General features: G+C 34.2%; 1 protein-coding gene across 2 annotated transcripts in view; it reads left to right on the top strand.

The window, feature by feature from the left end:
* Nucleotides 1-14,520, top strand: part of DPYD (dihydropyrimidine dehydrogenase) — a 968,100-nt gene that overhangs the window by 935,954 nt on the left and 17,626 nt on the right. For both annotated transcript variants that reach the window (XM_003769672.4, XM_031968578.1), the window contains one exon: nucleotides 9,482-9,625. In XM_003769672.4, the coding sequence (XP_003769720.1) occupies nucleotides 9,482-9,625 (144 nt within the window). The remainder of the gene's footprint in view (nucleotides 1-9,481; nucleotides 9,626-14,520) is intronic.

Raw genomic sequence — 14,520 nt, 5'->3', positions numbered from 1 at the left:
GCACCTAGAAAGAGAGAAGGAACTTGGAACAAATCACAAGCCTGATAACAGAAGCATGACTTAATAATGATGAATAAAATCAATTCATTTATTGATAATGATAATTCTCCCCTTCTACACAATGAAGAATTATGAAGGAAACATTTAATTCGATAGCCAAAGGGAAAGAGTTGATTAGACCAAAGCTTCTTAAACTGTAGATCATGGGATTATGTAACTGAATGTGGAGGTAACAAAATTATGATTATCAGTAAATGTTTGATTTGTATATATAAATACTATATACCTAGTATTGTATAAAATGTTTCTTGGGTAAAAAGGTATCACTAGTGGAAAAAGTTTAAGAACCCCTGGGTTAGACAATGGTGAAAAGAATCTGGAGACTTCAGAGTGCTACAAACTTAATATGAATGAAGAGTATAGAATGCATAGCTTAACAAAAAGATGTGAGCTACATGCTAATACAGTTAGATGAACTTAGAATTGACTAAATGGTTAGACTCAAAGAGTAAGAAATGGTTCATGGTCAATTTGGTAAAAAGTTCAGTCAGGTGCCTCCAGGGATCAGTGGTTGGCTTTATTTAGACTATTTGGATATCAAGTCATTGATATTAATTTCATAGACAGCACATTCATTGAATAAAAAGCTAAGAGAGATACTTAACCTACTAAATGACAGGGTCAAGATCGAAAAAAGATTATGACAAACTAGATCATTGTATTGAATATTTAAAAAAAAGAAAATTCAATAGGAATAAAGGTAAACTCTTACAATTTTTTAAAAAAACTAAATGTCTCACATATAAGATGAGATAGAAGTGGGTTTTAGACAGCAATTTATCTGAAAAATATTTAGAATTTTCAGAAGACAGTAACCTCAATATTGAGTTCCACTTTGATGTGACTACAAAAAAAAATCCCTCTTGCTCTATTGGGCTACATTAAGAGAGAAACAGCTTCTAGGAAACCTCACTGTACTCTTTCCTAACACCACAGTATTATGTCTATTATGGGTGGCACTATTTAAGACTCAAGCAAACATTTATTAAGTGCTTACAAATTGTCCACTGTTTCAGAAGACATAAAAAAACCAAATACAAAAATAATCTCTGTTCTCAAAGAGCCTAAATTCTTTCTGGGAAAATAGCATACAAAATATAAACATGTACAAAATATATACAAGATTAATGGAGAAGGGAGAAGGCACCTAGCAGCTTGAATGATGGGGAGAAGCCTTAATCACAAGATAGTACTTGGGTTGAACTTTGAAGGAAGGTAGACATTTTAAGGACTGGAATTAATTAAGAAGCATATTCTATGCATGGGGAAAGCAATTGGATAGATAGTCTCAGAGATGGAGGATAGACTAGTGTAGGTGAAGAACAACCAAAGTCCATTTGACTGAATTACAGATTGAATGAAATGGAATAATAACTGATACAATGGGAGCGCAGGTTAGGACTAGATTGTTGTTAAGTCTTTAAACACCCAAAAGAGACAAGAAGGAGACTTTGGCGCATCTTAAATTCCAGACATGGTCATTCTTTTCCAAAGAACATTGAAAAGCAAAAGCAGTTCCAGAGAAGGAAACCCAAGATAGTAAGGGAACCAGAGTCCACTTCATAAAAAAATTAAAGGAATTAGGAATATTTAGCTGGAGGAAAAAAGATTGGATGGTGGAAATGAGTAGAAATTATAGCTCACTTCAAAGGCTGACATGTGAAAGGGGTCTTAGCTTTGTCCTACTCCCCTTTGGCAATCTTCAGGCACAGGCTAGATAGCTACTTATTGGGTGTATCAAACTGGGAATTCATTTTCAGTATAAGGAGTTAGACCAAATTGTCTACTGCTATGCTTTATAACTCTAGGATTCTATGATTCTGTGGATGTTGGATGAGATAGTCTTCTCTAAATCTGTGATCCCTATGATCTTAAAACTTAAGTGGCAACTGAGTTCTCTTATAAATTTTAAATATTTTTATATGATATTGAACTTCACTTCGTCTCTCTGACCCTCAGTTTCTCTATCGGTCAAATAATTGAGGATTAATCTGCTTAATTTGTACTCTTTTCTAGTTGTAAGTCTGTGATGCTATGGTGCTTTTGGGGAAGATTGTTGATCTTATTTTTAAAACTGACTAGGAGAAGAAGAGGGCCAAAAACTTCTTTCCTTCATTTTGTATCAGCTATTAATAAGAAAATAGTAATCTGAAGCAAAATGCTATTTGGAAAAACCAAGCTGGTTTGGCTTCCATCAAAATGATATCAATTTGAACTGGGAGATACTAGTGTCTGTTTCTATTAGAGAACAAGAAGCCCTTTCTACTCCATAATATGCTCAATTACCTTTGGATTGATCCATGAATAAATTATAAACCAAACAGGCTTCCTCACCTTAAAGCTTTGCTGGTTTAAGGTATCATTGTTGATTCATTATATTGTCAGTTTTCTATTGGCAGTGTAATGTTTTTTACATCTGGATAGAGACAATTTTAGTGGAAGATACTGTTATCTTTAAATGAGTAGGATTTAGCTTCTATGGTGAGAACAAATTCATCAATGATGAATCCCCCGAGAAACTACGGAGACAAAAATCTCACTGCCGCTCAAGATTTGCACAGTTCATCAGTTACAAGGCAGTTTTTGATAGCCTCAAAAATGAACTTTTCCTCCCTTTGTTTAAGAAATATAGCATGCATATGGAAATATGTTTGCATGACCTCCCATGTATGATCAAAATCAAGGGAGAGGGGCTAGAATGGAGAGAATTTCTAACTCAAAACTCCTTTCTTTGAGTTACTGCTGGCTGCAACTTTAGCTAAGAGGAAATAATGAACAGAGACTTAAAATACGTGGTACTGGCCCACTGCTTCCCCTTCTACAATAGGAAATCAATTAACTATATATTCAGACAGAGATTTGAGCTAAATGGTATATTAATCATCACTGATTGCACATATATGCAGTGACCACATTTTCATTTATAATCTTTTTTTTTAGTAAAGGAGAGCTGACTAGTAGTGTGAAAATAATTTTAAGGATATAGGGAAATTTATGAGTCACTGGATGAAAAAAAAAGGCTTTGAGAAACAATAACTTTTAAAATGATAAGCACCCCAAAATTCCTGGAGCTTCTTAATTACATAAATATCATGTTTTAAGTACACAGTATAACAGTGAAAATGGTTTGACTTCTTGAATGAATGAAGAAAAGAAATGCTGATGAAAGCACTGAAACATTGAAAGATTGTATCAGCCTTTAAGACTGCCATGCCCCTGTAGATATTATTTCTCTTCCTTGAAGAATTTCAAATCACTTTTTTTGGTGATAATTACTATTTGGATTGAACTATTTTGTTCCCTCTTCCATTTGAACAGAAGAGTAATTTAAGCAAAAAAAAAAGTTATTCTTTGAATTTATGTTACAGAGTAAAAGAAGAGTCATCAAATATATATTTAGTATAACCTTTACATAATTTATCCATCAGATTTCTGATGTTTACCAAGCTACTTGTGAAGCCACAAACATCCTCTATCATTACAAAATGTACAAATGTACAAAAATGTACAAAACCAATAAATTCAGTAGTAAAAATAAAATAAAAATAATGGAGCCTTTGGACCCCAGTATTGCCTAGAATCAAAACTAATGGGACCCATGAGAACTGGATCCTGGTACCAGCTCTTCTCTAAACTAACTGCTTGCCGTAGGGCAAAAGTCATGGAATCTCTCTAGACTTAATGTTCTTAATCTGCAAAAAAAAAAAAAAAAAAAAAAAAAAGTCATGCTATTTTGATCATGTAAGATCTATGCTATAAACATGCCCAGTTTTAAAATTCTCTGAGTCTAGAACTATTTAAATAATACTAAAACAGAATGAGGTTAGATGGATTCATCCAAAGCTGGGACCTTTGTAGTTAAAGATTTTATCAAGCACAATACATTTCAGCAAGAGAATTACCTATTAAGGTAATAGTAATTATATAAAAGAAGTGTGAAGAAAATTCCAAACAAATATATGTCCTGGAGACACATCTTTAGAAACAGATGAAGCGCTGACTGGATTCCAGGAATAATTTTTGCATATAAAATGTCTGAACTGACAAATCCAAAATTGATTACCTCTTCCAATTGAAGGATTCACTCATATGCTTAATGATTTAGGAGGACCTTACTTATATTATTTATTTTATATTAGCTAAAGTTACCTGCAGTTTATTTTATTGACATATAGTTGTAAAATGGTCCTTCCCTTCAAAAAAATATTATTCCAGACTTTTGGCTTCTAATTCAGAAAAATAATAATGAATTGTCATTTACATTACACAAAATAGTAATAAACTTATATTTACACAGATTCATAGAGCATTTTTCTCAAGACATACATTGCTTTATGGGTAGCCCAGAATGTCATTCTGCCTTGGCTATGTGACAATGAGTACCAATCATTTGATTTCTTAGTGTTCCTGTAAGTCTATAAAGAACTGCTTTAAAAGAGTTTCCTCACTGGAAATTTCTAATTCTGATGAGTTAATAAGCTCAACTTTAAAAAATAATTTTCTTACTATAATCTATTGAGATAATTATATATTGTGTTATTATACCCATTATTATACCCATTTTAAAGATAAGGAACAAAACTCTGAGATATTAAGTCACTTGTTCATGATCCTACAACTGGTAAATTCCAGCAGTATTATCTGCTACTCTAAATACTTCAATAGAGACTAAAGGATTTAAAACAGATTGATTCTCATAAGAAATCTTGGCCCCACAAATTATGAATATACTTTCATTAACTTTGAGGAAAGTTGGTGGGTGATACAGAAAGCTAGTTGACTTTATTTTTTTTTAAAAGGATTCATTTCTGAAAGTGGAGGTCTAAGGATTATGATTAACTAATAAAATGTGCAATGTAAAGTCATTAAAATCATTAAAATAAAGAATTTTTCAGGACAGGTAGGTGATATAGTAAATAAAGCCCTAAAGTCAGGCGGACCTGAGTTCAAATCTGATTTCAAGATATTTAATATTTCCTAGCAGTGTGACTCTGGGCAAGTCACCTAACTCCAATTGCCTCAGCAAAAAATAAATAAAATTTAAAAATAAAATGGATTTTTTTAAATCTATGATATGGAGAGTGGACTTTAATTATATTAACTTAATTGTACAGTAGGTCCTGATTGTCATATTTCTACTTAGCACCTTTATTCCACTGAAATGCTTTAATGCTCCAGTTTACAATCTAAAAACTGCATACTGAAATTTCAGCTGTACCTTGGTTTGATTGTGGTCTAAATATTCAATAATTCAACAATAATTGAATATTAGTTTACTTCCTCTAGGAAGGGCTCTGGAGAACTGGAAAACTAGTTTTCCTGGTATATTACACTGTTTCAATAATGAAGCTCAGTTTTTTTTAAATAAGTGTGGTGTGGTGAAGCACTTGCCAGGTGCCAGATCAGGTTGACCTTGGAGCATTACAGTGTTCCAAACCTCCATCAGCTAGATAAATAGACTTTATTCTGTGGAAACGAGAAAATGTTTTTGCAGTCTTCTAACACAGCCCTAGCAATTCCAAGTTAGCAACAACACAAAACATTTGGAATTCAGTGGTGTCTATGAACAGCCATATTTGCCATGAAAAGTGAAGAGCAAAGGTTGTAGGAAAGGGTAAGGACAGGCTAGAGAAAAATAATTATGGAATAATGAAGGAACTAAGTACATCTCTGTGTTAACTTAATACTACTTAGCATTCTTCTCGGAAGCACAGCAAATCCTTAAACCTTGTCTCTTGCTAAATGAACTTTGGAAAGCATAAAGGAAAAACCTTGAAGGTTTTGTATTATATGTGTGTAATCTTGCATACTGATGCAGCCATTTGAGTCTATTTCCTGTTGTGTGTTTCTATTTTCATCTTTTATGCAAACTAAAAAAGTTGTTTTCTGTATGCAGAAATCGATATTTTTACTGCTTTGCTTTTCAGCTATTCTGGGAAATCACAATCAACATTCATCATGATCACTAAAGGGATATATGTAATGATTCAGCATGGTATCCTTGAGAAATATAGTATATAGGCAACCCAGAATCCTTTCCCAGTTTTATCACCAACACACTCACTGTGTGACTTTAGTCAAGTCATTTAACAACTCTGGGGTTGTTTTCTCAGATGCAAAATGAAGAAACTGAACTGGATGGTCATAAATGTCTCTCCTAACTCTTTAATTATGTAAAACCCTGCTGAGATTGGGGAGGGGGAGAGGGTCTTACGCTCAAATTCAAAGGGTACTCTCTGTGTACCAACTCCAGAACTATAAGTCGTAATTTCCTACCAGTGAATTTACCATTAGTATTAAATCATTAAGCACAACTAGAAAACAGCCAAGGCACTAAGATAACATGATATATAGTTACAAAACATGCCCTGCCATAAACAGGAGGCCATTTCTTCTACAAATATACCCAACATCTCTAGGAAGAGTGGTCATAAACTTAGAATACAACACTAACAAAGCAACTCATAGATCATTATATACTTCAACAACAATACTATATGATGACCAGTTCTGATGGACCTGGCCATCCTCAGCAGTGAGATCAACCAAATCATTTCCAATGGAGCAGTAATGAACTGAACCAGCTACGCCCAGAGAAAGAACTCTGGGAGATGACTAAAAACCATTACATTGAATTCCCAATCCCTATATTTATGCCCACCTGCATTTCTGCTTTCCTTCACAAGCTAATTGTACAATATTTCAGAGTCTGATTCTTTTTGTACAGCAAAATAACGTTTTGGTCATGTATACTTATTGTGTATCTAATTTATATTTTAATGTATTTAACATCTACTGGTCATCCTGCCATCTGGGGGAGGGGGTGGGGGGTAAGAGGTGAAAAATTGGAACAAGAGGTTTGGCAATTGTTAATGCTGTAAAGTTACCCATGCATATAACCTGTAAATAAAAGGCTATTAAATAAATAAATTAAAAAAAACAAAAAACAAAGCAACTCATAGCTCTGGTTCTATAGATCTTCAAGGTCTTTTTCTCTTCTCATAATATTCTCATTCTATTTCTCCTTTGTAATGATTATTATAGTTGTTAATAATAAGAACAGCACTTACCTCTCAAGGTTGTCATAAGGATCAAATGAGATAACATGCACAAAGAAGTGCATAATATAGTACCCAGCACCTAGTAGGTACTCAGTATAAACACAAATATCCTTCCCTTCTTCCCTTTTCCTCTAGAAGCAGTTTTTAATGGGTAGGCCACTTGGCCGGGCTCCCAGCCCAGTTTCTCACTTAAAACCATCGTTAGCTCTCTTCTCTTGCCAGGAATCAAGTTTCTTGAAGTAGCTTCTTGGCTTGAGTAATGACTCCCGCCAGGGCTGAAAGGTTTAATATTTTTTAAGAATGGTGAATCTTCTTCCAACCAGTGCCAAGCTCCTCTTCTAATTCAAAGAAAATGTTTACATTATAAAAAGCTAACAAGGGAAGATGTGTGTTTGAACTTCATTAGCATATTAATACACTTTTATTTTCTTCAACTAAATTGGGAGAAAGGGGAAACATTTCTTCAAGTATAAGAATTTAATTTTTTTTTAATAAACTTTGTTTGATAGCAAGGTCCAAGACGATTCTTTTGTCAATGATCATGGGTATCACTTCTTGATACAAAAACAAATTCAAAAGAAATAGAAATTCTGTCTCTGTTAATATTTTAGATGAATAGACTGGTTGTTCCAATGTCATGTATTTTATGAAATTTATAAATGTGTGATTATCATTGCTATTGAATTAAAAATGCATGAATATTGGCTACAGGAATTAGGGTTGTTCTTGTGAGTAGAAATGAAATATGATGCTTTGAAGACCAGTCACCTGAAACCATATTGGACTTGTGATCAGGAACATAGATTAAAAACTAAGAAGACCTTAGAAGAAATTCAGTCCAAAAGTAACTGATTACATCAGTATAAAGCACATTAGGCTTGGAAACTCATTCCATTCACACAGATGATAGATTGGTGTTCACCTACAACTTAGCATCTTAGTGAAATAGTTGAGACATTGAGAATTTAAAGAATTTGCTCATGGAAGAAAAATTTTACACGGAAGAGTTCTGATGAAGGCCTCATTTCTAAAATATATAGAGAATTGACTCAAATTTATAAAAATACAAGTCATTCTCCAATTGATAAATGGTCAAAGGCTATGAACAGACAATTTTCAGATGATGAAATTAAAACCATTTCTAGTCATACAAAAAAATGCTCTAAATCACTGTTGATCTGAGATATGCAAAGTAAGACAACTCAGGCACTATTACACACCTCTCAGATTGGCTAAGATGACAAGGAAAGCTAATGATAAATGTTGGAGGAGTTGTGGGAAAACTGGGACAGTAATCCATTGTTGGTAGAGTTGTGAACTGATCCAATCATTCTGAAGAGCAATATGAAACTATGCCCAAAGGGCGATCAAACTGTGCCTTTGATTCAGCAGTATCTCTACTGCACTTGTATCCCAAAGAGATCATAAAAAAAGGGGAAAGGATTCATATGCAAAAGTCTTTGTGGCAGCCTTTTTTTTTTTTTTTTTTTTAAGTAGGAAACTAAGTGAATCCCCTTAAATTGGAAAACGGTTGAATAAGTTATGGTATATGAATGTTATGGAATATTATTGTCCTGTAAGAAATGATCAGTAGAAACTTATATAAAGTGATGCTAAATGAAGTGAGTAGAATCAAGAGAACATTATACACAGCAACAAGAGTATACAATGATCAAATCTGATGGATGTGGCTTTTTTCAACAGCGAGGTGATTCAAGCCAATTCTAATGGTCTTGTGATGGAGAGAGGTATCTATACCTAGAGAGTCTGACTGTGGAGCACAACATAGCATTTTCACTCTTTTTGTTGTAATTTGTTTGCATTTTGTTTTCTTACTCATTTTTTTTCCTTTCTGGTCTGATATTTTTTATGCAGCACGATAATTGTGGAAATATGTATGGAAGAATTGCACATATTTAACATACATTGGGTTACTTGCTGTCTGGGGGAGCAGGGAGGGAAAAATTTGGAACACAAGGTTTTGCAAAATTATCTATGTATATGTTTTGAAAGTAAAAAGCTTTAATTTAAAAAAAAAGCATTTGTCCATGGTCACTTAGTATATAAGATATAGAATCTGAATTCAGTATGTCAAATGCCATCTCATTGTAGCTTGAGTGAAATCAAGATACACAGACCACTTAATAGGTATGGTTCCTAATGTTTGTACATAACTCTGTGTATGTTGCCAAAATCTCCTCTGTTGTCTCTTCTCATTAGAATGTGGAATCCTTGAGATCAGGGGCTCTTTTCTCTTTATATTCTTAAAGTATAAGGAGTGCTTATAAATGCTGTTTTGTCAATTCATTCAAACCTATATAAAGAGCTAACTATTTCTTATTTGTTTGTTTCTGCTTTAGAAACTGCCAAACTTTGGGCCTTATCTTGAGCTGCGGAAAAAAATATTGGCAGAGAACAAGATGAAACTGAAGGAGCAAAATGTAGCTTTGTCACCTCTGGAAAAATCCTACTATGTTCCCAAGAAGCCCATTCCAAAAATCAAGGTAACAAAATTAAAACAAACCCCCAAAGAGAAAGAGTTGCCTATTGCAATGTTCCAAGTCTTCATTAACTCTAAATGATTTGTGTAAGCTCACAAAAAGCCACATAGATATATCCTACTATTATTCCATTCACATTGCATAATAATTACTGGCATTTATTTAGCACTTTGCACTTTCCAAACTGCCATTGTATGCTGGCACCTAGTAAAGTAGCTGGACCTAGTAAAATTCATAGAATTGCAAATATGCAAGAAACGTCAAAAAAATTTTAATCCAACCCTCAACCCCAAAAATGAATCTTGTCTATAGAATCCCAAATCACATAGTGTTGAGGAGCTCATTATACCCCCAAAAAAGTTTAAACGGGTCACAATAAATGTTCCAGATGTGGACTACTCAAGGCGTTTAGTGTAATCATCATAAATATCACCCCAAAACAGAAGCATGTGGAAGACCTAATCTGCTCAAGAGAATCCCTCTTCCATGATAGTGGCAAACAGTTTTGGAAAATATCTCTCTTCTGTTTTATACTTCAGCTACCATTAATAAACAGAGATCATCAGAGTTGTCTCTGTTGCTAAGCCTTTCAAATATGAGGGGGAATTTAGTTTCCCCTTCTTCCCATATTTGATGTACTCACAGAAAGCAAAGAGTAGATAAGAGTATTGAATTATAATGTATTTACCAGGTATTAACTTTATTTGATCTGTTTATGAAAGGAAAACACCTTTCCCTAAGTGAATCAGAAAGAACAATGTTTGATTTAAAAAATAAGTCATGACCCTGGGTGTTTTTAGATAGGTGGGCCCTGGCAAGAGATAATCAAGATCTTGATCAGATGGCAAGGTATTGTTTTTGGTGGAGGCCCATGTAGAGGAGGAAGAACTGCCTCTAGCAATAGAATTTTTGGTCCAAAAGGAAAAACCCTATTCAATTCAGCATCTTTAGGCACATTTGTGGGAGCAGAGAAACAGGGATGCAAAGAGTTAATCACTCAAATAAATCATCTCAAAGGAGTTGTTCCTTTGGAATTAGAGACTAAGCTAGTTATGGATTAGAGAGTTAGATCTGGCAATTGAGAATGAGCTATGGAGAAGAGCAGGCCCTAGGAGTCCAGTTAGGTACCCAAAATAGAAATGCCATAAGGTATCTTTAAGAGGACTCTTTCAGAAGAGATGTTACTTCGAGGTACTACAATGCTAAATTATTAACACTGGCCACATGTATGCCTTATGTCTGCCTTACTGAAATTGTACTGACTCCTAAGTTTATACCCTTCTTCTCATGGGTTAGTAGGAGAATTAGTGGGAGAAAGTGCTGTAGGTTTCTTTGCTAAAAGGTAATTGTGTCTGTAGACTGTAATAGGGAAGCACAGTGGTGGAAACTCACTGGCAAGACTATTTGCAAAATACTTCCCTGCCCCAGGGTACACACTTGCTACCTGATATTAGACAAACCTGTCTGAGCAATTTGGGGAATACCCCAAGAGGGGATGTTCCCATTCCTTCTATTTCCATTCCTCTGAGATAACCTCCCATTTTCACTGTTTATATCTTATATTTATATAATTGATTATATCTTGTCTACCCAATTAGAATGTGTGTTCTGACAAGACAGGGATTATATTTTGTCTTTCTTAGCTTAGTGCATAATAATTAGCTACCATTGAGGATCAGTGCTTTTATCTTTGTGGGTACTCCATTGACAGACCAGAATTATTCTATAAATTAAAAGTTGGTTTTCATGAGTTGTGTCTGAAGAAATCACCACTTTTTAAATACCCTTCTGCTAATGAGAGTCTCTGATCCTAACTAAGATTGCCCCTTGGCTGGGAGACATACAGTCTATAGCCAGGCATGAATTCAAAGCTTGGGTAAAACCTGTGAGTATGTATAACATATGAAACTCCAAAGTTATCTATATACTCCAATTAAACATCACAGACAATTTTAGGAGAGATCTTCAAATGCCTACTTTTAAATAAAAGTTTCAATTATTTCTTTGCCTCTTTTGTACTCTTTATATCCTATAGGCTCTTAATGTCTAATGGGCAATTTATGTCTGCATAAGTGAGTGAAACTTTAAATCTTATGATTTTTTTTCACTTTGTTTTTTATTTCTTAAAATACACTTTAATCTGTTCTTTACAAGGTTATTCTTTGTGTGTTGGCAAAGATGAGTTTGCATTCAGAATCAGTTTCATGGAAATGTTTCTAGTTTTCTCATTTTCTATCCTCATGGCGATTGCATCATGGTTCTAGACACAAAAATTTCTCCTTATTTCTATGGTGAAGCAGACTTTCATCCACAATAGAGTTCCCAATTTCCATTGTTTTATACTAGACACTTTGCTTCCTTCCATATTCTACAATCCAGTGACACTGGACTATGTGCTGTTCCTCATACATGAAATTCCACCAAATTCTACCATTTGTCTTTCTTTACTAAAATTTGGTTTGGCGTTGTCTGCTAAATAGATAGGACTTTTAATGTACCCTTCTGGCTCTCAGTGAAACAATATTCTCTGGGTTGAAAGATTTAGAGTTTAAATTTCATTTGATTGAACAAAGTCAAGAGACACCCAGAATCATACTTGATGTGCTGCACCACTTCATTTCTATGGCTCCAAATAAAATGAACACTTGGGACTTTTAGCTGCTTTATAGTCTTATAGTTTCAGACACTCTCTTGAACAAAAAGCATAGGCTGGAAGAAAATTTATTTGTCCTAGGAACCCTGACCGAATTTCCATTAAATCATTTCAGTGTCATTAAATGAATGCATCGTGCATACTGATGGGGACGAGAGAACCAGAAACTGTTGTGCATTAACCTCAATCCACAAAGAATAGTACTTTACAACATACTTTCTTTTTATGTTGGTCGTAAGACAATCTTTTTTTCTTTTTCTTTTTAAGTTAGTAGAAACTTCCATCATCTTTCTAAAATATATAAATTAGTAGTTCTTCTTTTCCTGTAAGTATAGTCTCAATTTCTTGTCTCCTTTCTTCTTTTATATAAGAAGTCCCAAAGAAAAAAGTTATTTATGTTTTTTAACAACGGAAAAGTCAACTACTTCCAAAGGCAATTTGACCTTATGGGTTTTTCAGTCCTATTTTCTTTTCAGGTACAGTTTTGGTATTATTTGAAGCAGGGAGAGAATCAACTCTACTTGCAGTAAGTCTGCTACTTCACTATTAGAAATAAAAGCTACAAAGAGATAAATAAATCATAGAAAGTGAAAGTTCAGAAAGAGGGAGTTGATAAAGACATGAAAGTGAAGGACTAAAAAAATGAAGACAAGGTTGGACAATTGAAAGGATTAAACCCAAATTTTTGAAAGTCAGACACCTTCACAATCCCCAAGTGAAAGAATTTCACTTTAGAACTCAGTTCAGAAAAAAAATATACAATGTAATAAACTACAAAAAACCCAGAAAAAAAATATTAATGACTGACATTTCAGAACTTTAACCACATCTCTGAAGACTTGTTAAGAACCTTCTGTTGAAGGGGATCAGTCCCACTATTTCCAACCAGAGGCTATCTATCCACATTCCTTGTGCTATTGAATCTTGAAAAATATTGTGCCCAAGCAGCATGCAGTCTGGAAGCAGATGGGAAGGATGTGGAATGTTTAATACTCATCCATTTTAGGTACAATTGTCCCTTGAGGAGATAAATAATTAAAAATATTGAGGCAATTGGTTATTTTCTTAATTGATTATAGATTTAGAGGTAGAAGGGACCAAGTCTTTAATTTCACAGGTAAACATACCAAATGATACCAAAAAAGGCCTCTTTTCTTATCTAAGATCCTACCGGGAGGGCAGAGCTGAGATTCAGACATGAGGTCTTTGATTCCATATCTAATACTCTATTCACTACACTTTCTGGCTCCTTCTAAGTTTTCCTGATTTCCAGAGTTCCATTCATCTGTGGTTCACATTGTGAAATGTGGCATCTGACAGAGGTAGAAATTCATGTGTTCTTATTGGAAGGGAGAGAAGACTTATTTTTATAGAGTCAATTCATTCTCCACACAGATAACAAAGTACAAGTCACCCCTCTACTCAGTAAACAACCATTGTTCCCTTTTATGTCCAGGATCTAATATAAAATACTTTGTATTTTATTTAACATCCTTCACACTTTCATCCCTTCCTGCCTTTCCAGGTTTCTTCTTGCTATTTTCACTTCTTTTTTTTTTTTTTTTTATTCTTTTAATTAACAAGCATTTATTTTCTCTTCCTCAGAGAAAAAATGAAAAAATATATACAGAGTCAAGCAAAACAAATTCCCACAATGACCATGTCTAAAATATATCTTATTCTATCTCTTGAGTCCCTGTTTTCTGTCAGGGACAGCATGAATGCATCATCAATCCCCTAGAATTGTGGTTGGCTTTTACAAGGTGAAATAAACAGTTAGAAAATAACATTGTAAAGGCAAAAACCTTTTCCACTCTTCTTATACTTTATGCCCTTCCTTTCTTGCTCTATGATCCACAAGCTTATTAGCCATTCCTCATGCGTGAAATTATCTCCCAGTTCTGTGCCTAGAATGTTGCTCCTCCTTACTTCTGCCCCTTTGCTTTCCTGCCTTTCTTCAAGCTTCAGTTCAAAGTTTACCTCATGAAAGAGACCTTTCCCATCATACTTACCTAGTCCATAGGGTTAATACTTTTTCTTTGACATTATGTAATTTTCCATTTATACCATATATGTATGTGCATGTCTCCCCAAATAGACTGTGACCTCCCTGAGGTTACAGAAACCATTGAGAGAGGGGGGCTTCTATTTTTATCCCAGCATTCATTACAATACTTGGCATGTAGAACTTAATAATTATTGCCTAACTGAATAAGATTCAGCTTTAAGATCTGGAAGGTTCCTC

Source organism: Sarcophilus harrisii, chromosome 4 (assembly GCF_902635505.1).
Source record: "Sarcophilus harrisii chromosome 4, mSarHar1.11, whole genome shotgun sequence".
Lineage (NCBI taxonomy): Eukaryota > Metazoa > Chordata > Mammalia > Dasyuromorphia > Dasyuridae > Sarcophilus > Sarcophilus harrisii.
This window is presented reverse-complemented; position numbering and strand designations above follow the sequence as displayed.